We start from the raw sequence: 26,159 nt of genomic DNA, 5'->3' as shown, positions 1-26,159 counted from the left end.
TGTTGCCTTTAAAAAAAAAATCTCTTGAGGGTCCAAGTTGCCAAGGTCTCCATAGACTCCATGTAATTCATAGTGCACGGATCATGCACGCCCATGCCTAGATCATGCACCATGTGAGTGCACAATGCTCCCAGCTTTCAAACAAAATAATCCGATTGGAAATCCGTTCAGGCATTCATGAGATAGCAGCCATTATGTTTTACACTGTTGTGAGCTTGGAGGTCTGCTACCTGAGTTGTATGGGGGTTGTATGGGGGTTAAACATGCAAAATCGCGATCATGCCTAATACATTTCTAGAGGTCCAAAAATGTTTTTTTTCTTTTTTGGTCGGGGAACTCGGGGTTGGCAATTGGGGGGTACCATTATAAACTCGGGGAACTCGGGGTTGGCAACCAATGTGTGAAGAATCAACTGTCATTTTGTGTACTTCTTGTAAATAGTTTTTTTATAGTATTGCACTGTCGAACATGTGTTTTTTTTTGTTTGTTTATTGAAAAGCATTACAGCATTTTATAAAGAAATCTCTTTGCCAGCTCACCTGTTTTTTTGCGTGTTATGTCAAGGTTGGTGGTGGTTGAGGAGGTGTTAATGTAATGAATTTATATTTGTGTTGTATCATGCCTTGGTTATGGTGGGGTTGCTTGCTGGTGCTTGGGGTGGGAACTGGATTTCAGATGCAGTGTGCTGTCCAGGGGAGAAGCAGACTCACGGACACCGGAGAAGCATGTACTGAACACAAATGAACAACACTGGTCATTTTTGAGGCCTGGTTATTTTATCCACCCATGGCCATGATGCCATTTGGTCCCAAAAAAAAAGTACTTGTTTTTCAGTAGTTGCACTTACACTGGCTAAATGCAAGGCACAAAATTATTCTGGTTACAGGGTAAACACTTAGTAATTAGCAGGTAAGGTCATGGAATTGATCACGCTTTACTTTACAGTACAAACCAACAGTAACTACGAGAGACAGCCGTGGACTCTCTGCGTCCACGTCTGAAGACGCGTCTTATGACGCGTCTGATGACGCGTCCGTGCTTAAATAGCGGTCAAGACGCAGCTTTGCGTCCAGGACGGAGCTCCCGCGGCTCAAGACGCGAAACCGCGGCTCAAGACGCGATTCGAGTCAAAGGACGGGGCTTTGACACTACAATCGCGTCTTTTCGCGTCTTTTGGCGAAAAGACGCGGCTTGGATCGCGTCTTTGAGCCCAAAGACGGAGCTGGGACACTACAATCGCGTCTTCCGTCTCATGACGCGTCCGTGCTTAAATAGTGGTCAAGACGCAGCTTTGCGTCCCTGCACGGAGCTTGCGTCTTCTAGACGGCTCAAGACGCGATTCGAGCCGAAAGACGGGGCTTGGACACTACAATCGCGTCTTTGATCCCAAAGACGGGGCTTGGACCGCGTCTTTGAGCCCAAAGACGGGGCTTGGACACTACAATCGCGTCTTTGATCCCAAAGACGTGGCTTGGAGGCTACCGCGTCAAGTTCATTGAAAATAACGGGGCCGTATGTTTTGACGCGGCGCCTCCGTGAGGCCGATGTGTCTAGTGTGTGTTCCCCTTCAGACGTCTGCTGTCTGCTCTCCGTGAAAAAAAAAAAAAAAAAGGGTGTCTATTGTATGTATTTTTTGATGGAGAATTCAAATATGACCTTCTTTTTTGCATAGGACAACTCTAACCTGCATCAATTGGTATTTTATAATTGCCAATTGTACCCTATCCATCTAAAAAAACAAATTGGATCTCTATTGTATGTATTTTTTGATGGAAAATTCAAATATTACCTTCTTTTTTAGATAGGACAACTCTAACCTGCATCAATTGGTATTTTATAATTGCCAATAGTACCCTATCAATCTAAAAAAACAAATTGGATCTCTATTGTATGTATTCTTTGATGGAAAATTCAAATATTACCTTCTTTTTTAGATAGGACAACTCTAACCTGCATCAATTGGTGCATCAACCTTCTATCTATCTATCTATCTATCTATCTATCTATCTATCTATCTATCTATTTATACTTCACCTTTAGTCAAGAAGAGAGTTCAGCCTCAGGAACTTGCACACCTGGAACTGTGTCATGACTGTGTCATGGAGCTAAGCAGAACTATGTGAAATACTCACAATGAGTCTGATGGACCAATCAGAGTGGTGGTGGGGGGAGGGATCAACAATAGACAGAAACTGGATAATGCTTTGTTAACTGTCCCACCTAAGTCCCTGCTAGTCTGAACAAATCACCTTCCCTCTCATAACACTACTACTACTACTACTACTACTACTACTACTACTACTACTACTACTACTACATTTATATGAGTCTGACACAAGTTAAGGTTAACTTAGGTAGTAGTTCATTTTGCTGGCTTTTGTGTGTGAGTGTGTAGGCCCACAAATTATTATAATTGTCTGTCATTAAGTGACTCAAAGGGAGACGTCTAATGGGTGTTTATTATTTTAATATTAACTGTGGGAAGATTATATATATTTTATTTTGCACTTTAAGTGTTGTGATATTATTCCTGAAGAAGAGGGGTATTTTCACAGCCCAGGCTTTGAACCTAAATGCTGTTTACATGCTCTATAAATATTTATTTCTATATAAAACTCAGTTGTGTGGAGTTATTGTGTGCCTTTTCTTGTAGCTAAAGAGTCCATTTGTTCACTAGACATTAAGTCAAGGTTACTATTTTGAGTTGAAGCCAAGTGTTTTATTACTTTGTGGTTTAACATTATTTAAAAGGCAAATTCATTGTTATGGTTACTTTAGAAGACTGCTTTTGCATTCATGAGTTAAAAAGAGAGCCAAGCTAATTCAAAGAGTTAAGTTAAAGGAACACAAAACGTGACTTAACTCACAGCTGCCATTGGACAGACAGTTATAACATACTCTTATCTTTCACAGAACAGACAATTATCATTTAGTTTATCTATTTGAGACATGTAGCTGCTCTAGGGGAAATAGAGCATTAATTTGGCCTATTGGACACACCCAGTGCTAGCAGAGTCCCCCCCACCCCCCCCCCCCCCCCCCCCCCACCCTCCCCCTCCCTCCTCCTCTGGTTTTAATGGGGACAATTAAAAACGCTGCTTCTCAGCCTATTCAATTGATAATGACCAATGGGTGCCAGTTTCTAAGTAGTTAAGCATATTACCATAACAATATATGTGGCCTAGACATGGATATTGCCCACTCAACTCGTAATCTACAGAAATGTCCACCACATCACGCAGTATAAAACCTAGTAGAGAAATCTGCCTTCTCCTGTATTGTATTAGTGACATTCATTAATAAATAGTAAAATAACAGGACAGAGCAGAACAGGCCTCTGCTGTGTCTTTATTATGGGTGCATTCCAATGCAAATGGATACTCTGGAACAATCTGAAACAATGTATCTTTCCTCTGGCTGTTATAATGAACACAAACAGATCAGAACGTAATTTAACATTAACCAGTTACATTTATCATACAACAATGTAAGGGATGGATTCCTTTCTATTGTGTGAGTTACTTTTAAATGCTGATCAATATGTGAATCTGGCTCTTATCAGGTGGGTGTTTTCTCTCCCTGTCCTGTGCTGTCCTCAGTTAAACCAAGACAGTGCTGTTGTCACCAATGTGGAAAAAGCTTCAGCTCAATTTATTATCTCAAAGTAGACCAGAAAATACACACAGGAGAGAAGCCATTCAGCTGTGAACAATGTGGGAAGTATTTTGCTAAAAGATCACAAGCGTTCACATACTGGAGAGAAACCTTATTGTTGTGACCAGTGTGGGAAAAGATTTGTTCAAAAGGGGATTTTAAAAGAACACCAGAGAATTCACACTAGAGAGAAGCCCTATTGCTGTGACCAGTGTGGGAAAAGCTTTATTCGATTGTCTTATCTCAAAATACATGAACGAATTCACACAGGAGAGAAACCATACGGCTGTGTCCAATGTGGTGAAAAGATAGTCCGAAAGTGCACCAGAGATTTCACACCGAAGATGATGCATATCACTGAACATTTTCGCACACTGGAGACAGCAGTATATGGCTTCTCACCAGTGTGGATTTTCAGGTGTCTTTTCAGAGCCGTCTTCAGAGTGAACCTTTTCCCACATTGGTGACAGCAGTAAGGTCTCTCTCCAGTGTGAATCTTCTTGTGTTGTACGAGGCTAGATTTTACAGTGAAACGTTTGCCACAGTGTTCACAGCAGTAAGGCTTTTCTTCGGTGTGAAATCTCTGGTGCACTTTCGGAGCAGCCATTAAACTGAACTTTTCCCCACATTGGACACAGCCGTATGGTTTCTCTCCTGTGTGTATTTTCTGGTCTACTTTGAGATAATAAATTGAGCTGAAGCTTTTTCCACATTGGTGACAACAGCACTGTCTTGGTTTAACTGAGGACAGCACAGGCCAGGGAGAGAAAACACCCACCTGATAAGAGCCAGATTCACATATTGATCAGCATTTAAGTAACTCACACAATAGAAAGGAATCCATCCCTTACATTGTTGTATGATAAATGTAACTGGTTAATGTTAAATTACGTTCTGATGGATAATTGTCTGTCCAATGGCAGCTGTGAGTTAAGTCATGTTTTGTGTTCCTTTAACTTAACTCTTTGAATTAGCTTGGCTCTCTTTTTAACTCATGAATGCAAAAGCAGTCTTCTAAAGTAACCATAACAATGAATTTGCCTTTTAAATAATGTTAAACCACAAAGTAATAAAACACTTGGCTTCAACTCAAAATAGTAACCTTGACTTAATGTCTAGTGAACAAATGGACTCTTTAGCTACAAGAAAAGGCACACAATAACTCCACACAACTGAGTTTTATATAGAAATAAATATTTATAGAGCATGTAAACAGCATTTAGGTTCAAAGCCTGGGCTGTGAAAATACCCCTCTTCTTCAGGAATAATATCACAACACTTAAAGTGCAAAATAAAATATATATAATCTTCCCACAGTTAATATTAAAATAATAAACACCCATTAGACGTCTCCCTTTGAGTCACTTAATGACAGACAATTATAATAATTTGTGGGCCTACACACTCACACACAAAAGCCAGCAAAATGAACTACTACCTAAGTTAACCTTAACTTGTGTCAGACTCATATAAATGTAGTAGTAGTAGTAGTAGTAGTAGTAGTAGTAGTAGTAGTAGTAGTAGTAGTAGTAGTAGTAGTGTTATGAGAGGGAAGGTGATTTGTTCAGACTAGCAGGGACTTAGGTGGGACAGTTAACAAAGCATTATCCAGTTTCTGTCTATTGTTGATCCCTCCCCCCACCACCACTCTGATTGGTCCATCAGACTCATTGTGAGTATTTCACATAGTTCTGCTTAGCTCCATGACACAGTCATGACACAGTTCCAGGTGTGCAAGTTCCTGAGGCTGAACTCTCTTCTTGACTAAAGGTGAAGTATAAATAGATAGATAGATAGATAGATAGATAGATAGATAGATAGAAGGTTGATGCACCAATTGATGCAGGTTAGAGTTGTCCTATCTAAAAAAGAAGGTAATATTTGAATTTTCCATCAAAAAATACATACAATAGAGATCCAATTTGTTTTTTTAGATTGATAGGGTACTATTGGCAATTATAAAATACCAATTGATGCAGGTTAGAGTTGTCCTATCTAAAAAAGAAGGTAATATTTGAATTTTCCATCAAAGAATACATACAATAGAGATCCAATTTGTTTTTTTAGATTGATAGGGTACTATTGGCAATTATAAAATACCAATTGATGCAGGTTAGAGTTGTCCTATCTAAAAAAGAAGGTAATATTTGAATTCTCCATCAAAAAATACATACAATAGACACCCTTTTTTTTTTTTTTTTCACGGAGAGCAGACAGCAGACGTCTGAAGGGGAACACACACTAGACACATCGGCCTGACGGAGGCGCCGCGTCAAAACATACAGCCCCGTTATTTTCAATGAACTTGACTCCGCTCCGAGTTCCAGCCAGACGCGGTAGCCTCCAAGCCACGTCTTTGGGATCAAAGACGCGATTGTAGTGTCCAAGCCCCGTCTTTGGGCTCAAAGACGCGGTCCAAGCCCCGTCTTTGGGATCAAAGACGCGATTGTAGTGTCCAAGCCCCGTCTTTCGGCTCGAATCGCGTCTTGAGCCGTCTAGAAGACGCAAGCTCCGTGCAGGGACGCAAAGCTGCGTCTTGACCACTATTTAAGCACGGACGCGTCATGAGACGGAAGACGCGATTGTAGTGTCCCAGCTCCGTCTTTGGGCTCAAAGACGCGATCCAAGCCGCGTCTTTTGGCGAAAAGACGCGAAAAGACGCGATTGTAGTGTCAAAGCCCCGTCTTTTGACTCGAATCGCGTCTTGAGCCGCGGTTTCGCGTCTTGAGCCGCGGGAGCTCCGTCCTGGACGCAAAGCTGCGTCTTGACCGCTATTTAAGCACGGACGCGTCATCAGACGCGTCATAAGACGCGTCTTCAGACGTGGACGCAGAGAGTCCACGGTTCTTGCTGGTAACTACTGGGTAATTCCCATGTATATACCTTTTGTGGTTATTGGGTTAATACTGAGTAATTACCAGGTAAGGTCATGGAATTGATCACGCATTACTTTACAGTACAAACCAACAGTAACTACTGGGTAATTTCCCTGTAAATACTTTTTGGAGTTATTGGGTAAATACCAGGTAAGTACCTTTGTATATGCACAGATTATAATGGGTTATCTATCAAGGTAAGGACCAGGTAAATAACATGATAGTTAACATGAATTACCTAGTAATTTCTAAGAAAATACATAGGAATTACCTAGACATTAATAGGTATATTACTGTACATGGTAGTTACCATGTAATTATATAGTAATTGCATAAGCAACTACTCATTAATTCCTGGTAGTATCAAAGAAAATACCTGGTAAATACCAGGCAATATACCTTGTAATTACTATGTGTATTACCAGGTAGTTACACTATAATTACATGCTAAATACATAATAAAATACTTATAATTACCTAATAATTACCTTGTAGTATACAAGAAAATACCAGGTAACTACCGGGTAATAAACCTAGTAATTGCTAAGTGTATTACCAGGTAGTTACAGTATAATTACATGCTAAATACATAATAAAATACTTATAATTACCTAATAATTACCTTGTAGTATACAATAAAATACCAGGTAACTACCGGGTAATAAACCTAGTAATTGCTAAGTGTATTACCAGGTAGTTACAGTATAATTACATGCTAAATACACAATAAAATACTTATAATTACCTAATAATTACCTTGTAGTATCTAAGACAATACCAGGGAACTACCGGGTAATAAACTAAGTAATTGCTAAGTGTATTACCAGGTAGTTACTATGGAATTACCAGGTACACCTAGTATTACCTAGTAATTACCTGGTAGTTCTCAGGAATGTATCTGGGAATTACCAGGTAACACCATGTAATTACTGTACCGGAAAGTAAAGGGTTACCGAAAAGGGTACTCCTTGGAGCAAAGTTCTCTACTAGGCTGTTTTGCCTACCAACTCCCAGGGCCCACAAACTTTGTTCATATAGCTGAAATTATGAAATGGGATGTGAAAAATCAAACTTGAGTTTTCGACAATATCTGTAGGAGTAGTGGCAAAAGAGAGAGAGAGGTGCCTTATACTGAACATGTCAGTTGTATACATTGCAGTTGAACGTTATTTGTTGCCCGCACAAAGTTCACAAGACCGGAAAATATAAATCTCTCCGGACATCCTGACCGGTGACAATGACACAGTGGTTCATTCCGAGGTGGAAAGTTTGGTTACACAAGGTTAACGTTATGGTTAAGTTACACCTATTTCCTGGTTAAGTTACACCTATTTCCTGTTAATAGTAACGAGTGGGACATGCAGCAAGGACCTCCCTAGGGAGGCGCTCATACTAGATCCCTGAACCACCTTCCAATTGAAGGAGCTGTGGTATCTCTAAGGTAGATGCCAGCCACCAGTCTGAGAAAACTCATTTTGTCCGCTTGTATCCACGACCTTATTCTTTCGGTCATGACCCACACACACCCAAAAAAACGTTGGGGTCCCATTGACTTTAGTATACAGGAAAAAAAATTCTCTGAGACTCTGAGACCCAATTTATAATGTAAAATCTAACGTATAATTCAACATACAAATGGACCCGTTTTGTCCATGTGGTTCCATTTGTACTCTTGCTAGTTACAGACCCATAAGTCCATTTGGTTCCTAACTTTCATTTGGACCCCTGGACGCGTTGTGAGAGAGCTAGATCTGCTATTAACAAAATATGTGGTACACAACATATTTTAATACATTTTAATTTGGGAACCACTGGGTTAAACAACATTGAGAAACAAGCCCCACAAACTGCAACTACACATTTTTACAAGCAACCACACAGAAAGAAAATGCTCCAAAGTCACTTAACCTGTTAACAATCCTGTATAATTTGCAAAAAACACCTATACACAGCGTACCCAAAGTAAATTGATTGTAGTTTTAAAACCATTTGGAGTAATGCATTGGGCATGGTCTCATTTTGAAGGAAACATTTTGAAGTTTTACCCAGAAATAAATAATCACTCTGTGTGCAACTGACATTGAGTAATGCAAGTTTTAACTTACTGGAATAGCAGGTTTTTAATCCTCGCCTAAATATTTTCAGTAAATAGATGCCTGCATAACACTGTTATTATCATATAGGAGCTGAAAAACACAATGTGGACACATTTTGAAGCCTTACCTAGCCCAATTTCAAAGGACATGATAAAACTACAGAATATGAATATTTTACACATGTTTTACTAAGTGTATGTTATGCGTCTTCATTTGGAGACATTTGCATATATCATATAAAAAGGTCAAAAAAGGGCTAATTATTTTAATTTATTTATTATTATTATTATTATTTAATTTATTTGTTTTACTGACAGCCCTAACACTCTTGGTCTGACATTCGGCGCCGCTGCTGCGTATTTACGCACGGCCAGTAGTGCTGTTACGCAGGGTTTTTTGGGTATTGTAGTTCACTTCAGCCAAAATAAAGTAGACACATTTTGTGGAGAATTTCATTGGCTATAAGAAGTGCCAGTCATCAGAACAACCTGCTGCCATTGGCTGAATATATGAGCCAGGAAACGGAGTCATGGACCTCCTCTGAGAACATACTATTGGTTGCTATTGGGCGACTGGGAGACGACTGAGACAGGACTAGAAGCTCCAATTGGGTGAAATGAAGTGTCAATCATTGTGTGGAGCTTGGAGGCTATTTTAATAGTATTCAGTTGTAAAACTGAAAACCTGAATTGGAGTTAGAAGCAAAAACACGTGAAAGATTGTCATACTCTGACATCACGCGCACACACACACACACACACACACACACACACACACACACACACACACACACACACACACACACACACACACACACACACACACAGTTTGATTCTGGGTTTATTACATTAAAAGATTATGTTTTATTAAATCTTTCCATGAATATAGGTGTTATTATACTGCTGCTACTTGGTGGAGTCTCGACCCATGATGGACTTCTTAGTGTTCTGCTCAGGTCTCAGCAGGATGGTATAACACTTTGGGCCAAACAATGCCAACAACAGACCAAAACTAGACGCTAGAATAGCAAACACCTCCACCACATCCGCATATTTGCCCGGAGAACTGACGTACGCCGGGACGAAGGCGATCCACACGGCACAGAAGATCAACATGCTGAACGTGATCAACTTGGCTTCGTTGAAGTTGTCTGGGAGATTCCTCGCCATGAATGCGAGGAGAAAACTGAGGAGTGCCAGTAGACCAATATAACCCAGCAACACTGCAAAACCAACCGTCGATCCCACTTCACACTCGTAGACTATCTTATCGTTGCGGTATTGTGTGTTTTTATGAGGAGTTGGTGAAGCACACACGAGCCAAGCTACGCAGATAATTGTCTGGATAAAAGTGAGAACCAGAACTGTTCCTCTCTGCTGCACGGCACCGAAGAACCTCAATACGTCCACAGCGCCGGGCTTGGAGGCCTTGAACACCACCAACACCACCTAGTACAGAAGATGATAAGAGCAATCGTTCACTCTGTGATACAAGCGTGAAAATTGGTACACATCATCTTTTGGAGGCCACTCTTCGATTTAAGAAACCGAGCCACTTGAAAATCAAAGATGGCGGCCCCCGAAATCCAAGATGTCCGTCCGAAAACGTGTTTTTTTTAAACCTGTCGAATTTAGCGCGCTATTAACTAGTTAACTCACAATCCTTTTAATTTAACTAGTTAACTCACAATTTTTTTAACGTGCGATTAACGCAGCTGATGTTTGAGCCTCGGTGCGCTCCGTAGTATAGAGAGTGAGGAAGCGAATGCGCTGACAACAGTCAGTCAGTGTGTGATGCGGCTAGCAGCAGGGCTAGTCATAGTATGAGACCCCATAACTCTATGTATGAGACAGACAAAACGGCGGAGATTTTTGCAGCAGACAACCACAATATCACCGCTGACGGCGTCGCGCTCATCAAATACGCGTTGAAACGGCACATCTGTAGACAGCTCGAGCCCCAGACACACACGCTCCCAAGAACAGGAGCGCTCCAACTTGTAAGCTACACGAGCACATAGTAGCCTACGTCCTTTATACAGTGCTCCCTGCCTCCCCAGACCCCCGCACCAACACGCTAACAGTGACCACCAAATGCTTGCAACAACGGCCAGATAACCCACATAGCAAACAGGTTTGGGCCAAATCTGGCTGTTATGGCCCAAATCCGGCTGTTCTGGCCCACCTCCGGCTGAAATCCGGCAGGTCTGGCTGACTATGGCTTGTGTGCCACACATCTCCAATGAGCCATCAGTGTCTCTAGTATTCTCTACATCATAACAGCTGGGTTTCTCATAGTGAACTAGGATGCCCAATAACACCAGTCCAGGGTGCCTCAGAATACTTTGATAATATTTAGAATGTATCAATTTTACTTAAGTTAAACCAATTTAGACCCTCTAATGCCTCATGCTTGCTTTGTAAAAATTGCACTGTACTTGAGTTATATTTATACACCAACTCTCTTCACCAAAAATAGCCGATCTACAAGCTCTTGTAGCATATTGTAATGAGCTTGTAAATCTGCTACTTTTGGTGAATATCCCCTTAGAATAGGGATGCTGGGATTTAGTGATTGAATGCCAAGTTTATTTTAAATCTGTCCTAATGAAAGATTTAAGGGAGCCTCCGCACACTCAAAAGTGTGCAAAATCATGTTCTTTATTTTCAGTTAAATAAAGTGCAAGCTTTTGGTCATAGACCTTCTTCAGGCATGCAGCACCTCGATGAGCGGTGGTCCTTTCACTATTAATCTGTCCTAATGGAAGCAGATATTTTCTCATGTTGTTGTTTGTTAGGCCTATTATGGACAGTATTTGTTATTATTCCAAATAATAATAAATATGCTGTATTTGCATTTGTCTACTCCCATGTTGATATGAGTATTAATATCTGTTTAAGGTAGATTTAGAACAAATACAAAATATGCGATTAATTGCGATTAATCGTGCGATTAACTATGGACAATCATGCGATTAATGGGATAATTAATCGACTGACAGCCCTAGTTTTTTTTCCTTTATAAGGTCAAATGCATTGATTTTAAGACCCATAAATGTATTAAAGTTGAATATAAAGTTGGGCATTGCGGACATTTTGGTATGTGTCTGTGTCTGTATCTATTTCAGTTCTTGAGATACAGCATATAGGTACTCCTGAGTCTGTAAAAGTACCTATATTCTGTATCTCAAGAACTGTAATAGATACAGACACCTACTTGGTACCAAAATATCCGCAATGCCAAACATTATATTCAACCTTAATATGGTCTTAAAATCAATGCATTTAGAGTTATAAAGGAAAAGACATGTCTTCGGACAGACATCTTGGATTTCGGAGGCCGCCATCTTGGAATTTCGCATGGCCAGCGGTATTTTTGAAAAGAGTGGGATTTGAAGAGTACATGCGCCAAATTTCATGCTGTTTCATCCTGTTAGCCGCTGTACTAACCATAGTTTTTACCAAGATACAGGAGACACAGAGAACGAAAGTGATCCCAAACACTGCGTGTCTCAGCTGGCAGGTCCATATTCTGGGACGTCCAATGAACAGCAGGGAGCACAGGAAACACAGTTTGAGTGACAGCAAGAGTTGGAAGCTGAGTTCTGAGTTGTTGGCGCGCACCATGGGCGTGTCTCGATGATGGATGAAGATTCCCAGGACGACGGCGCACATAAGCGTGCCCAGCAACGAGATGGTCGTCAAGGAGATACCCAGGGGCTCGTGGAAGGAGAGGAACTCCACGCTCTTGTGGATACAGTGGTCATGCTGGGGACTGGACCAGAAGTCCTCTGGACAACTGGTGCACTCTGTAGAGTCTGACAAACAGGGCGAGGTTAGATGGCCAGTATCGTCCTAAAGATGACCTACCGTACTACTAGGGGTGTAACGTTATAGTAACTGAATCGAAAAATCGATTTTAATTTGCAATGATCTACTATATCAATATGCAAGAGCAAATATCGTACCGCTTTGGCTTTGTATCGAATCGGTATCGCTTTACAATGCAGATAATCGGTATCAAATCGTTTTGCAGTGCAACTAATTGATTGTTTGGAAATTAAGTATTTGTTCCTTGTATTTAGCAATTTTAAGAGGTAAAATGAAAAAGAGGGTTTTAATTAATTACTTTTCCATTCCATATAGCTACTCTTGGTCTATCGATAAATGTGTGTAATCTCTGTGATGAACACAGAGATTACACACATATATCGATGTCAAGGTGTGGGTTTGTCAATTTGTGTTGAAATAATATGTCTGTGTATTTGCTAGAGAATAACAGTGTTTACTTATTTACATCCATAATAATAGATGTTTCCCTTAAAACATGCAATATTGACACATTCCACACAGATTTAATTTCTTTGCTAAATAGTTAAATCATTGAATCGAATCATATCGTTTCACCATTAATTAACCAATATCGTCCATGTATCGTGATGCGTATCGTATCGTTTACACCCCTACCTATCTATACATTGCTACATAATGTGAACATAGTACCAGTCTCATTGCTGATCTCTCCCTCAGAACAAGCAATGCAGTCAAAGCAGCAGACAGGTTCTCCTTTCCTTCTGGCCAGACGGGTTCCAGGGGAACAGCTCTCACTGCACACTGACCGAGGAGGCTACACAGGAAAGCAACAGTGATCAATTTCAGTCTAAACCTGAGAAGGTGTTCTCCTCGGAGCACATATCTCCACTAGGCCAGATTGCAGATTACAGATCTGGATCTGAATCTTTTCATGGACATCTACAAACTTGCAGTAGCTACATCCTCTGGAGTTATGTGCAACCTGTGTTGAGGATAGAAACCTGACGCTCCAAACCTGTGTGCAGTGCAGGTAATAATTTTTTTGGGCCACCGGGAGATCGGAGATATAACCATCCCACCACACACCAGTCCTCATCCATTAATATTTATGCATTCAGTCATCAATCACCCCAATCACGTTCAGATTCTGACTGCCACTGTCATTAATGTGGTGTCACGGCAGCCCGTGGCTCACAGGCTGCTGTCTTGATTGCTTTATTTCAGTGTAACCTAACTCGAACTCGAACGCATGTTGGTGATGAGTTAAATGAATATACAAACGTGTTCCATTCATGAAGATATGACTGGTGTCATTGACATATTGTACTGTTACGGAATATATGGTAATCTCGCTGTCAAAGACTGCTGTTTCCGCAGTGTACCAAAATGCTGCTCAGTTGGCCCTGCAAGTATGTGCGTGTGTGTGTGTGTGTGTGTGTGTGTGTGTGTGTGTGTGTGTGTGTGTGTGTGTGTGTGTGTGTGTGTGTGTGTGTGTGTGTGTGTGTGTGTGTGTGTGTGTGTGTGTGTGTGTGTGTGTGTGTACACTGCGGACATAAAACTCTTTCCTATTGGCTTTCCATATGTTGTTTGGTCGTATTCCGCTTCTTCATGTCGTAAAATCTGGGTGTTTCAAGAATATTTAAGGCTGTGTTATTTAAAAATCTGTCGGTTTCAGCCATGAGATTTATCAAAGGACAGACCAAATGAACACTAGGATCGGCAGCCGTGGTCCTATACAGCCGATCATCAGCTGTATAGGATGACTTGATAAATATAACTTGGACATTGGCGTACACCCATGTCTGGGCAATTATTTTAGATTATATTCACACCATTAGCTCAACATTAGCTATTGTAGAAAGTGACTGTGACCTTTTTGGATTCAAAGTTCCAGAAGATTCTGTCTTCATCAAGGATGAGTTCTTCTCCTGCGGAGGCTGACTTCTTGAACACGCCTACATTCTGAGCCTTTGTGCTTCCGTCAGGGAGCCACATCAAGTTGATGACATCATAGATTGGTAAAGCATCACCATTCTCATCAAATGTTACATCATCACCAAATGATGTGGTGAAGTTCACCTTTTCCAGATAATACAAAAGCTAGAAAGGGTAAAAAAGTAAGGGACTGTGGACCTTTTGCACAAAGTAGTGCACTGCGAGATAGAGGGCGCCCTTGGAGTCACACCCTACCACTACTTCCTGTTCATCTACAGAGCATTGATTCTAGTTGTTTTCTCCATTAGATTAAAGTGCTTCTTTTCTCTTTTTTCAAACTTTTATTACTTGTCAAAATACATTTTATTTGTCTGCCTCATCTTTTTACCATCCCAAGTTGAAAAAAGTGAAAAGAAAGCACTTTAATCTAATGGAGAAAATGACTAGAATCAATGCTCTGTGGATGAACAGGAAATAGTGGTAGGGTGTGACTCAAAGGGATCTGGCGCCCTCTATCTTGCACTGCTTTGTGCAAAAGGAGAGTTGCATTACAGAGGTTTTCAAACATGTTTTGCTCAAGGCATACCAATGCAAGTCAAAATCCATAGGAAAATAGCACACAGTAGGCGGTGCAGGGAAGGACTGGGCCCCCACACAGTAAGCGGTGCAGGGCCAGACTGGGGCACCACACAGTAGGCAGTGGAGGGCCAGACTGGGCCCCCACACAGTAGGCATTGCAGGGCCGGACTGGGCCCCCACACAGTAGGCGTTGCAGGGCCGGAGTGGGCAACACACAGTAGGCATTGCAGGGCCGGACTGGGGCATCACACAGTAGGCGGTGCAGGGCCGGGCCTAGGTGGCTGCCTGGGGCCCCACACAGTCAGGGCCTTTTTGGCCTGTAGGTGGTGCTTGGAGAGGTGACCACCTGGACAACACAGCACTAGGGACATGTGGGCACCTGGACAACTGGGCACTAGGGACATGTGAGCACTTGGAGAGGTGGGCACCTGGACAACTGGGCACTTGGGACATGTGTGCAATTGGAGAGGTGGGCACCTGGAATACTGGGCACTAGGGACATGTGGGCACTTGGAGAGGTGGGCACCTGGACAACTGGATACTAGGGCCATGTGGGCAAGTGTGCAAGGACTGACAGATACAGCTATGGCCATATCAGTTGGCTCACTGCTGCAACGTAGCTGTGAGCGCCTGCAAATCGGACACAATCTCTAGATGTGAGCGGCCCAAAGGGCCGCGAACTTCTAGTTATATGAAATGCAGTGATGGGCAGTAGCGAGCTACAAGTAGCGACGCTACATAGCTTAACTACATTTTTCAGTAGCGTCACGGTAGCGCCGCTCGTTTTGAACCAAATAGCTTTTAGCGTAGCGGAGCTATTTTTAGACCCCAGTAGTGACGTAGCGTCCACCAAACGCTACACGTTACTAATAAAGGTTGTGCGCAAAAAAAATCCCCGGAGAAAAGCCATGGTACAGCCTGTGCACATGAATGAATCACAGCTCGTTTTATACTTCTATAGTACAGCGGTGTCATTTGCAAAAAAGGACAGATCTACAAGCTATCAACGTGTCTCGGCCATAGAGTTATAATAAATAGGTCTCGGCTCGGCAGGGTGTTCGCTTGAAGATCTACCCTTGCTTCCATGGCTCCTCCCCAATAGCAAGAAGTCACTGCTCTCTGTCTGCACCGGTGCACTCACTGCACACAGAGAGAGACACGGAGAGGACATGATGGAACTAAACCTACACAGTGAAACTAAAGTTATTTGCAACGTTTGCAATGTTAGAACTTCACTCGTTATAACTTTAACCAAATGAGGGTGAAACAGTGAAGGGGACACCGCACCGCATTATAGAGTGCACGGAACGTCGGACTCGGACTGGACATGCCTCGCATATCGATCAAAAACAACCATTCGCACCTCGTTTAAAAAGCGTGCCTCAACGACGTGAATTAACATAAGAATGAGCCATCGGCTGGATGCATATCTGATCCATTGTATGACCTGCTAAATTAGTGCTAAAGGTTCTGTTCTGTCTAAAGCAGAGATGGAAAAAGTACTCACAATTTGTACTTAGTAAAAGTATCAATACTTCGCTGTAGATGTACCCCATTACAAGCGAATGTCCAGAATTCAAAATGTACTTGAGTAAAAGTATGAAAGTATTGGCATCAAAATGTAGGTCTACTTAAAGTACCAAAAGTAAAAGTAGGCTACTAAATGTTTGAAAATAGCCAAGGAAGGTATAAAATAGGGCTAAAGTGGAATAATGTAGTCTATATTTTATAATATAATCTTTCATAGCTGTAAAGTAACTAGTAACTAAAGTTTTCAAATACTTGTAGTAGAGTAAAAGTACAATATTTGGATTTGAGATGTAGTGAGTAGAAGTAAAAGTACTGAAAACTGGAAATACTCTGGAAATACTCAAGTAAAGTACAGAAACCTCAAAATTGTACTTAGTGTAAGTAGGCCTACAGTAATTCTACTTTACTTTACACCACTGGTCCAAAGTAGTCAAAGTAGAACGTTACACTCAACTCACCATCTATCTGCACTACAGTACAAAATGAATTGTATAACATGAATCAATTCAAATGAGAATGTTACAATACTGACTGACTGACTGACTGACTGACTGACTGACTGACTGACTGACTGACTGTCTGTCTGTCTGTCTGTCTGTCTGTCTGTCTGTCTGTCTGTCTGTCTGTTTATCAGCATAAAGATTATCCATCCATCCATCCATCTTATCAGCTGTTTCGACAGCACACAGATCAGGGCACTCTTTTGTCCACAGCTAACTAATGACAGTGAAGTGGCAATTTAAGGACCTTTTAGACATTTTTAATACCTAACAAATTTAAATAAAATACCAAAACTGCATCAAAAGTTAGCAACTATAAAAACTGGTCAAACATTGGCCAATTTGACAATATAGTAAAAGAGGCACAACTTGTGAAAATGGCAGATCTACAAGCTCGAAACGCCTTGTGTTCCGAGGTGTTGTGAGCTTGTAGATCTGCTATTTTCACAATATTTATCGGTGGAACAGAGTGAAACTAAATGTAATGCCTCAACTCCTAATTCCAATTGCTTGTCAGGGTGGGGTCCCAAGTTCAAATAGGATTTTTTTGGGGGGTCAGTAAATGAAAGGATGAAACAAAAAGCCAGACATGAGGGCTTTTTTCCAGTTTTATAATAATCAATTGAACTGAGCATTTTTTGCCTGACTATTTGTTTGGTGGAAAGTTGCACTTGATCATGAAGTTGATTAAAAAAAAAAAAAAAGTAGCTTTGTTGTAGTTAGCTACTTTTGCCGTGTAGCTTGTAGCTTGCTTTGCTACATTTTCTGTGGGTAGCTTCGTTGTAGCTTAAGCTATATTTCATCAAGAGTAGCTTGTAGCTTAGCTTACTACATTTTCCAAGTAGCTTGCCCATCACTGATGAAATGTTATAATACCTGTTTATTGTTACCAATATCATGTACTTATTCAATTTGAATCCAACTAGAAACATTAACAGGGCAAACTGTGAACTAATTAACACCTGCCATGGCTGTATCGTCTGCAGACTGGCACAGCTGTGCCCGATGAAAGGCCCTCTTCCTGGCACACATTGCAACATGTCATGGAGGGCGTGGGCCAGGGCATACACAGCCTTGTACACATCATACACGATTCTGAGCGCAGACACATCCAACATGGAAGTCTCTGCTGTTGCCAGGTCCTCCTGTCCAGTACACACCCGTCCACCAGCATCCACCCACTCTGGCGGAAGGGGAGCAAATTTACACTGAAACGTGTGCTCCCAAAACTGCTTCACCTGAAGAAGAAACACCATCAAGACTGGAGATCAATTATGTAGGCTATATCCTATATGTTGCAGTACAAGAGAAAAAAACGGAACGGGGAGCAGGGCGTGGGAGGCCGGGGTCTTGACGGTTTTCAGTTTTATGGACCTGGCACCTGTCTAAATAACATGCTATCTAAATTGCATTTAACCTTTGCATAAGACTGGGCGGTAGTCAAGTTCTAGCGCATACATGGGCAACTGGCGGTCCGGGGGCCACATGCGGCCCCCACCTTCACTTAATGCGGTCCGCAGGTTAATACTGGAATAATGATATATTATTGATTTCAGCTGTTACAATTCTAAACATGACCTGCTTTAATTCCGTCAGTCTATATTAGTAGCTTAATGAATAGCATAGTAGTATTAAAATGTATTTTTTTATGTCGAATGTATTTGTATTTAGATTCATAAAGTTAATGAGTATATTACTAAATGTGTTTGAAATTAAATCAAATTGTTACATTTCAGGATTCCAATTAAAAAATAACAAAAAATAATTCAGGATTCCAATTCAAAAGAAGCAAAAATAGCAGATCTACAAGCTCAAAACGCATCGCAGCACGATGCGTTTTGAGCTTGTAGATCTGCTATTTTTGCTTCTTTTGTATGAGTTACTAGAATGACAAAGTAGGACGTAGCAATATGCAATGTGGCCCTCTGGAGTGAAGGTGGAAATATAGTGGCCCTCGCCATCATCAAAGTTGCCCACCCCTGGTCTAGCGCAATGGGCTAAGGTGGAGTCTGAAGACTCCATATGCATACATATGCGTACACACCATGCTGTGTTCATGTCTGTAGTCAGGGTCGTTGTCCGGGTGGATGTTTAACGCGTAATCATGGAGCCCTGGTATCTCTCCTCGACGGATGGCCAAACCCAGGGTGCCTCCTAGGTACGGCCTGAAGTGAGGAGACTGGAGCACAGCATAGGCTGCCCAGTGCCAAGTGGCTATCCACTGCAGACCTGTCACATTCTGCTTTACCACCTGTAAAATGTGCTCGCAGTTACATTTCAACCAAACTGCATATTCTTTACGTCCAAATGTAACTATGAAGGACAACTTTTTTTTTTTACAACAAGGGTTAATATTTTAGATTGTAATCATAGAACAGACAAGATTGTTAAAGAGTGTTAAAACGTTTTCATTTATTGGTTTAGCGATTTTAATGACATTGATTTCAGTGGTTCGGGTCATGCGTGCAAGTGGCTAAATATGTATTTTTAGATACAATAAGCCCATTCCCAAGATGCACCACAATCTTTCATGGGCAGATGTGACTTATGGGGGCAAGTAGTTTTACTGTAAATAGTAATAAAGAAATTGCCGGCTAGCTTATTGTGTCTAAAAAGACACATTTAGGCACTTGCACGCATGCCCCCATGCACTGAAATCAAAGTAATTAAAATCGCTAAAACAATAGAAAGAAGTAAATGAAAACATTTTAACACTCACCTTTTCTTTTCTCTAATTACAATCTAAAATATGAACCCTTGTTGTAAAAAAAAGGTTGTCCTTCAATGAACATGAATCAAATGACACCAACCTCTTCTGCGAGCTTAACCATATGGGTCCCGTATACCAACGCAATGACCACGCGAGCTGTGGATCTCTTCACCACAGTGACGATCCTCGTCAGTATAGCCGGGTCGCTGCGTCCCAGGTCATATGGCAGAACCTCTGCATACGCCAGGCAACCCAGACCGGACTGGGCCAGCTCAGACTGGAAGGACTGGGCGGGTTCACGGCTTAAGTCATCGTCGACAAACAGCAGTCCTACCCAGGTCCAACCGAACCGCCTCATGATCTGGAGCAAGGCTCGCACCTGGTGTGATGAAGGAATGGATCAATAACGGATAAGTGCTTATAGGGGTCTTCAACGTTTTGCGGGCCAAAGACCCCTTAGCTGAGAGAGATTCATAGATAGCTTTATAGACTTGTTTGACAGCATTGACAAAACGTTTCTGCTTGTTTCATGATCTTTTCTATAAATATGCTAGATTCATGTTGTATTTTAAGACATTTAACCACTTAAACCATCAATACTAAGTAGCTTGACCTTTGGCTCTGTACTTGGTCTGCTCTTTTTCCCTCCCTATACATCAAAACTCTTCGCCAGAAAACAGCAGATCTACAAGCTCACAACGGCTCAGATCTACAACCTTGCACTGCAATCCTGTCACAATTAGGTTAGTTGGCCTCCCGGACCCCATGCTGAAGACCCCTGGGCTAGACTATTCATCATGGGAAATCTGAGAAAGTAATATTGATTACATTTAATAAATGTAATTGAAATGTGAAACATGAACTATACTTGATGTCATTATTAACATATTGACATTGCACACCGAGTATCAAGAAAAATGAAAACACAGCACTTCATGTCAAAGAGGTTGCTGATGCCGACCCCTGTAAGCTTGTGGAACATGAACTGTAACTGACATACATACAACATAATGTGTGTGCAGAGATGTTTACCTGGAAGGAGTCACTTGGCATTGTTCTGAAGAAAGAGGGGAACTGGGTCCTCTCACTGAAACAGGTGCAGGTGGCCATGATACCGACCTGGGAAAAGACACAGCCAGGGGCGTCACAGGGGGGGGGGGGGAGTGGGACTGAGTTACTAGGGCCCAAGGTGGAGGGGCCTTAATTATTTTATACTTTAGCTGTTGAAAAATAGCAGATACAAGCTCAGCGAGCTTGGAGATCTGCAAATGCGTTGCAGTCTAAATAAGTTAAACCCCCTCGCCCTGGCCTAGAACATGCATGGGGGGCCCGCAGTGAATCCTTGCACCCAGGGCCCAGAATTTGGTGCGACACCCCTGCACATAGCATCTGTTCTGTAATATAATACACCACATTTTTTGAGAGATCGCATTCATAGAATGCTGAGAGACAGGGCAGGGCCTAAAGAAACTAGGATCCCAGATAAGCCATGTGAACCTATAGCTAGTATAGCATCTGTCTAATAATTGATCATGTTTGTCCTTCACTTGCGAAGATGATCCACAATGCCAGTGTGTGTTTGTTCAGGTTCATGCAGTGTTGTTATGCAGATCTCTGTTACACTAAACATCCATTGTCAACATGCCAAAAAGAATATAACATTTGAATGTATACAAAGTTAATCTCAATCTACTCGACTGTGTGTGATGAGGCTGTGTGTTCATAAGACAGGATGACCGAAGCCTGAAAGATGGCTGATGACATTATGAGCACTGAAACTACAGGATGCCAGGTAAATAATCCATCTAAATCTATTTAGGTCTATTGCATTCTTAACATTAACACATTGACCGCCATTTTAACATACCTCCGTACTCCCACCTGCCATTCGTCTCCATAGACTTCCATGTAATTGGGTGTGCACGGATCATGCACACCCATGCCTAGATAATGCACCACGTGTGTCCACATTGCTCACAGCTTTCAAACAAAAAAATCCGAATGGAAATCCGTTCAGGCATTCATGAGATAACAGCCACTATGTTTAACAAAGATGGCTGCCAAAATGGCTGCCATGCTTGAAAGATGGGGTTGCTATGGGGGTTAAACATGCAATTTCGCGATTGCTATCATGCCTACTCCATTTTTGGGGGTCAAACATTTTTTTTGAAAAAAAAGATTTTTGAATTTATTTATTTTATTTTTTTTTTTATTCTCGGGACTATCGGGCCTGGCGGGGAAAGACATTGGAATAATCTCGGGACTATCGGGCCTGGCAGGGAATGAGTTAAAAGTTAAGAATGCACAAATGACCACACATCGTGTGATCAAGAAAAAACAAACCTAAGAAAACAAAAAATTAGCGCCAAAGATATGTCTGTGCATAGCAGTATGCGATTATTGCTACCGTAGGAGACGGTGTCGAATAAATTAGAAGGCGCGGCTTGTGATTGGCTGGAGCGGAGGTCTGGAGCGCTCGGCTGTGGTCACTTGGACTGCGCGGGTGTGAAAGTTAACCTCTGTGCCTAAACCTAACCCAAACCCTAACGCTAACCTCAGTAAAACTATGCCTAAACCTAACCCTAACCTCAGTAAAACTATGCCTAAACCTAACCCTAACCCTAACCTCAGTAAAACTATACCTAAACCTTACCCTAAACCTCACCCTAACCTCAGTAACCTTGACGCTGGCGAGTAGCTGAGTAGCTGACGCTGGTGAACGAAAAAGAAGCGCTCCTTCCCCCACCGTCTCCTACGGTAGCAATAATAGCGTACGTACAGCATAGTCATACCTTGTTCAATCACTAGCATCAATTAGCACGAAGGGGTACAGGGATAATGAAGTGCTAGGACAGAGGTAGGCAACCCTAGGCACGGGTGCCATCATTTGACACAGGGGAGGGTCATCAATGGCATTTTATTTTAAAACTTAACCAGGTTTTGTCAGTTAAATTAATCAAACTGTCCAAAATGGCTGAAAATAGCCTCTATTCACGATATTCCTGGCCATTCTATGGAGGCTGCCATTTTTCTTTTACAGAGGGCGCTGGAGCATTTTTAAACATCTTTTCACTTCCTCCCAAGTCGAAGAACAAGAGATCCCAAGGAAGTGACAGGGAATTGTCTGTTGCCAGATATTGCCAGAGACAAGCGGCCAGGTCTATGAATAATAAGCCCAATAGAATTAACTAGGTTCAGTTTTACTACTTTACATTTACATTTGAAAATAGCAGATCAGCAAGCTCACAATGTGTCACATTGTGACACATTGTGAGCTTGTATATTTGCTATTTAAAAAATATAGAGGAAAGAAAAAACGAAAATAATTTGAATATTTTTGAAACATTTTAACAACACAAATCTGTGTGGCGGTCCCTGGCACCACATATTTTCAGATGGGTAATATTAAAACATATTTTAATATTACATTATTTTAATATTACATAGGATAACATCAATTACAAAAATGCCTCTTCTAGATACAGGATCAGATTTTGACCTGAAGGTCAAGTATTTATACTTGATAAAGGCCAAAATGTTGTATTTACTTGCTGTTTTGTTGCAAATACAAATATTTTTGGAGCATCTAAAAGTGAGCTGCGGGCTACTCTGGTTATGTTTTTTCCAGCAAGCCGCTGTCCCGCTGTTTGGCTCAGCACCAAACGGAGGATGTGCGTTATATTTATTTCTTTGCTATATTAAATGTATCACAAGCAGGCAGGCATGTTCAAATAAGAACTGCAGCACAAGACATTGTGCTTGTGGACAAATCTGTTAATCTGGGGTCCTTGATATGAAAAGATTTGGGAACCACTGGTTTAAAAAAGTAAGCCCAATAAACAACGACACCAATTGCTTATTATAAGCAGACATGGCAACACCGGTTCATTCAGAGCCAAGAGCCCAGAGCGCCTCTACTGACACTTTAATGCAAGGACACAGGAAACCAAATGATGTTTTTTATTTTCTTTCAGGATATGAACAGGAAGCCGGGGGCGGGGCCAGGAATATCGTGAAAAGAAAGCAGCTGCAAACAGTGACAATAACAATTCACCTTCCTCAACAAGAGCTGCCCAGTCCACTGGCTCACATTTTTTTTGTCTGAAATAAATATGTCTTTCAGGCTGTAAACAATACTATACACATTTGCCTATCATATTTTAGATTTGTAAATGGTCAAATAACAAAATTAGGCATATCAGTGGAAACCTTTTCAGGAAATAAATGCTGTGATACAGTAAATGTAGTTATTATATAGTCAAAATCTCTTATATTTCTCATTGGTTTAATACTTTAAAAACCCACAGAGATATTTAACCACTTTCAACCTGGCCTCCCTTTTTTTTGGGACATATATGTCATTATAGGTGAAGATTCTCAAACATGAACATGCAACACATTGTGAAATGGATCATACAAGCTCAAAAGGGGTGAATCACAATGATCCAAATATGATAGGTTATTAATTTATGGAAAAGCAACATATGAAGAATGAACTATCATTGGAGATACAAGGTTTCTGTCCTACCAAAGTGATATTTTAGTGGTGGTGGAAAAAGTACTCACATTTAAGTAAAATTATCAATACTGCAATGTAGAATGTCCCATTTCACATTTCAAATGTAGGTTCCTATACAAGTATTTTGAAAACAGCAACCTGTAGATCGTCTTTTTTCAAAAGGCCAAAATGTAGTGGCCAAAAGTGGTTAATACTGGAGTAAAAGTACAATATTTGGATCCAAGATGTAGTGGAGTAAAAGTAAAGGTATTGAAAATTGGAAATACAGTACAGTACAAATACCTAAAGATGGTACTTCAGTACAGGACTTGATTAAATGTACTTTCCACCACTGTATTTTAGATTTATAAATAATTAGGTATAGCCTAAATTAATCAGATATACATGCGTGATGGTAAAGTGGGATTCAAGTATAACTTACCATGGGCACTCTGTACAAACCTAATAGTCTAGAGACGTGAATAGTGCTCGAGGTAGCTGCAGCCACAGTTCCCAGCACTGGAGGGGACCCAGCACAGCTCTCATCCAATCGAAACACCTTCTCTCTCCCACTGACCAATGCCATCGCTGCAGGGACACCTCCAAACGGGACACAGCTGTCATAGATCCTATATCCCAGAGTCACGTTGGGTAGAAGGTTGGCGTTTCTGTTGATTTCATAAATGGCAAAAGCCATGGTCTGGGACCACCACCACCCTGTAATGACAAAACTAACACCCAAAACATTACTGTGATGAACACTTAGAAATACACAATATCAACTAGATCTATCAAAACAAGTCCCCCTGTTATCATGCTTGCTATTATGTCTGTGTTACTCACCCTTTGCAAGCGTGTTGCTGTGGCTTGGAGGTGAAAGACAAGTCAGGGAGGACAGGCCGGTAGTAGATAGGAAACATGCCACCCAGTACAATCTCTCCGGCCTTATACATTCTGCTGAGATTAAACCGTGCCTGTAACTCACAAGAAGGGGACGGTGAGGAGGACAAAGCAGAGAATGCAGAGAACACCATCGAGGTCAAGTGCACATACGAAAGCAGGAGTTTGTCTAGAGAAGCCCTCATGACTCCCCTCCTCTGTCTGACAACTCCCGAGTCCAGTTGCCACGTTTTATACACAGTGCCACATAGCATTCCCTGTGTGGATACATGCCACTACGTAATCTTTCACAACAACAACCCATCTGAGGCAGAAGTAGAGGCAGGGCTTAAACATTCATTAGAAATCCAGTCATATGAAAATAATTTATTTGTCCTGTAATAATGTTATCATACTCTCACCAGGGCTACTCTGCCAACAAATCGCCCACATGCATGCATGATTAACATCAACAACAACAGCAACAGCAATAATAATCATATTCGTGTACACTGTAGGGAGCTACAATGGAAAAAACTATGGCTCGTGGACCAACCGGTGACTTTGTACACGACTTCGTACATTTCCCATAGATTCTATGGGACTTGACCACTTGCTCCTGCCCTTCGTGTACACGGTCTGTGCCGTCTATAGTTTCTTACTGGGGGGCAGCAGAGAGCCATATGTACACAGGCCCTAGGTGGTGTCCACGACCAGTAGTTTTACATGAACCCTCAGAGGGACACTGTGGGCTTATCAAGTGGTCCGTGGTGGTTCTCAAAGTGAGGTCGGGGGACCCTCAGAGGGACACTGTGGGCTTATCCATACCTTGGCTACAGGGGGGAAATAATTAAATGTACTTTTCATCGTGCCTGTTGCTAAGGTATGGCAACATGATTGGTGTCTTGCAAGACACCAGTCATGTTGCCATACCTTAGCCTTTCCTGAACTGACGCAGCTGTGAACATGTGTACACAGCCAGCATATTACTCAATGCCAAACTTTGCACACACACTCCTTGCCTGCCAATCCACAACCTCCACCCCTCCAGGGACCCCCAGGGCTTATCTCCCGATTAGGACACTTTCCA

General features: G+C 41.6%; 1 protein-coding gene across 1 annotated transcript; it reads right to left on the bottom strand.

Moving 5' to 3' along the window:
- Positions 1 to 9,531: 9,531 nt before the first annotated feature.
- On the bottom strand, positions 9,532 to 24,887 carry LOC308285249 (extracellular calcium-sensing receptor-like; the record flags this gene model as incomplete). Its single annotated transcript, XM_080725968.1, has 8 exons — positions 9,532 to 10,074; positions 12,088 to 12,434; positions 16,027 to 16,092; positions 18,013 to 18,220; positions 19,027 to 19,147; positions 19,833 to 20,071; positions 20,725 to 20,811; positions 24,633 to 24,887. The coding sequence occupies 8 exons, from the start codon at positions 24,885 to 24,887 to the stop codon at positions 9,532 to 9,534; spliced, it is 1,866 nt and encodes a 621-aa protein (XP_080582094.1).
- Positions 24,888 to 26,159: the final 1,272 nt, after the last annotated feature.

The sequence above is a fragment of the Nannobrachium achirus genome (genome assembly GCF_963921795.1).
Source record: "Nannobrachium achirus genome assembly, chromosome: 5".
NCBI classification, from domain to species: Eukaryota; Metazoa; Chordata; class Actinopteri; order Myctophiformes; family Myctophidae; genus Nannobrachium; species Nannobrachium achirus.
The sequence above is the reverse complement of the archived record's forward strand: the minus strand, read 5'-3'. Positions and strand labels throughout refer to the sequence as shown.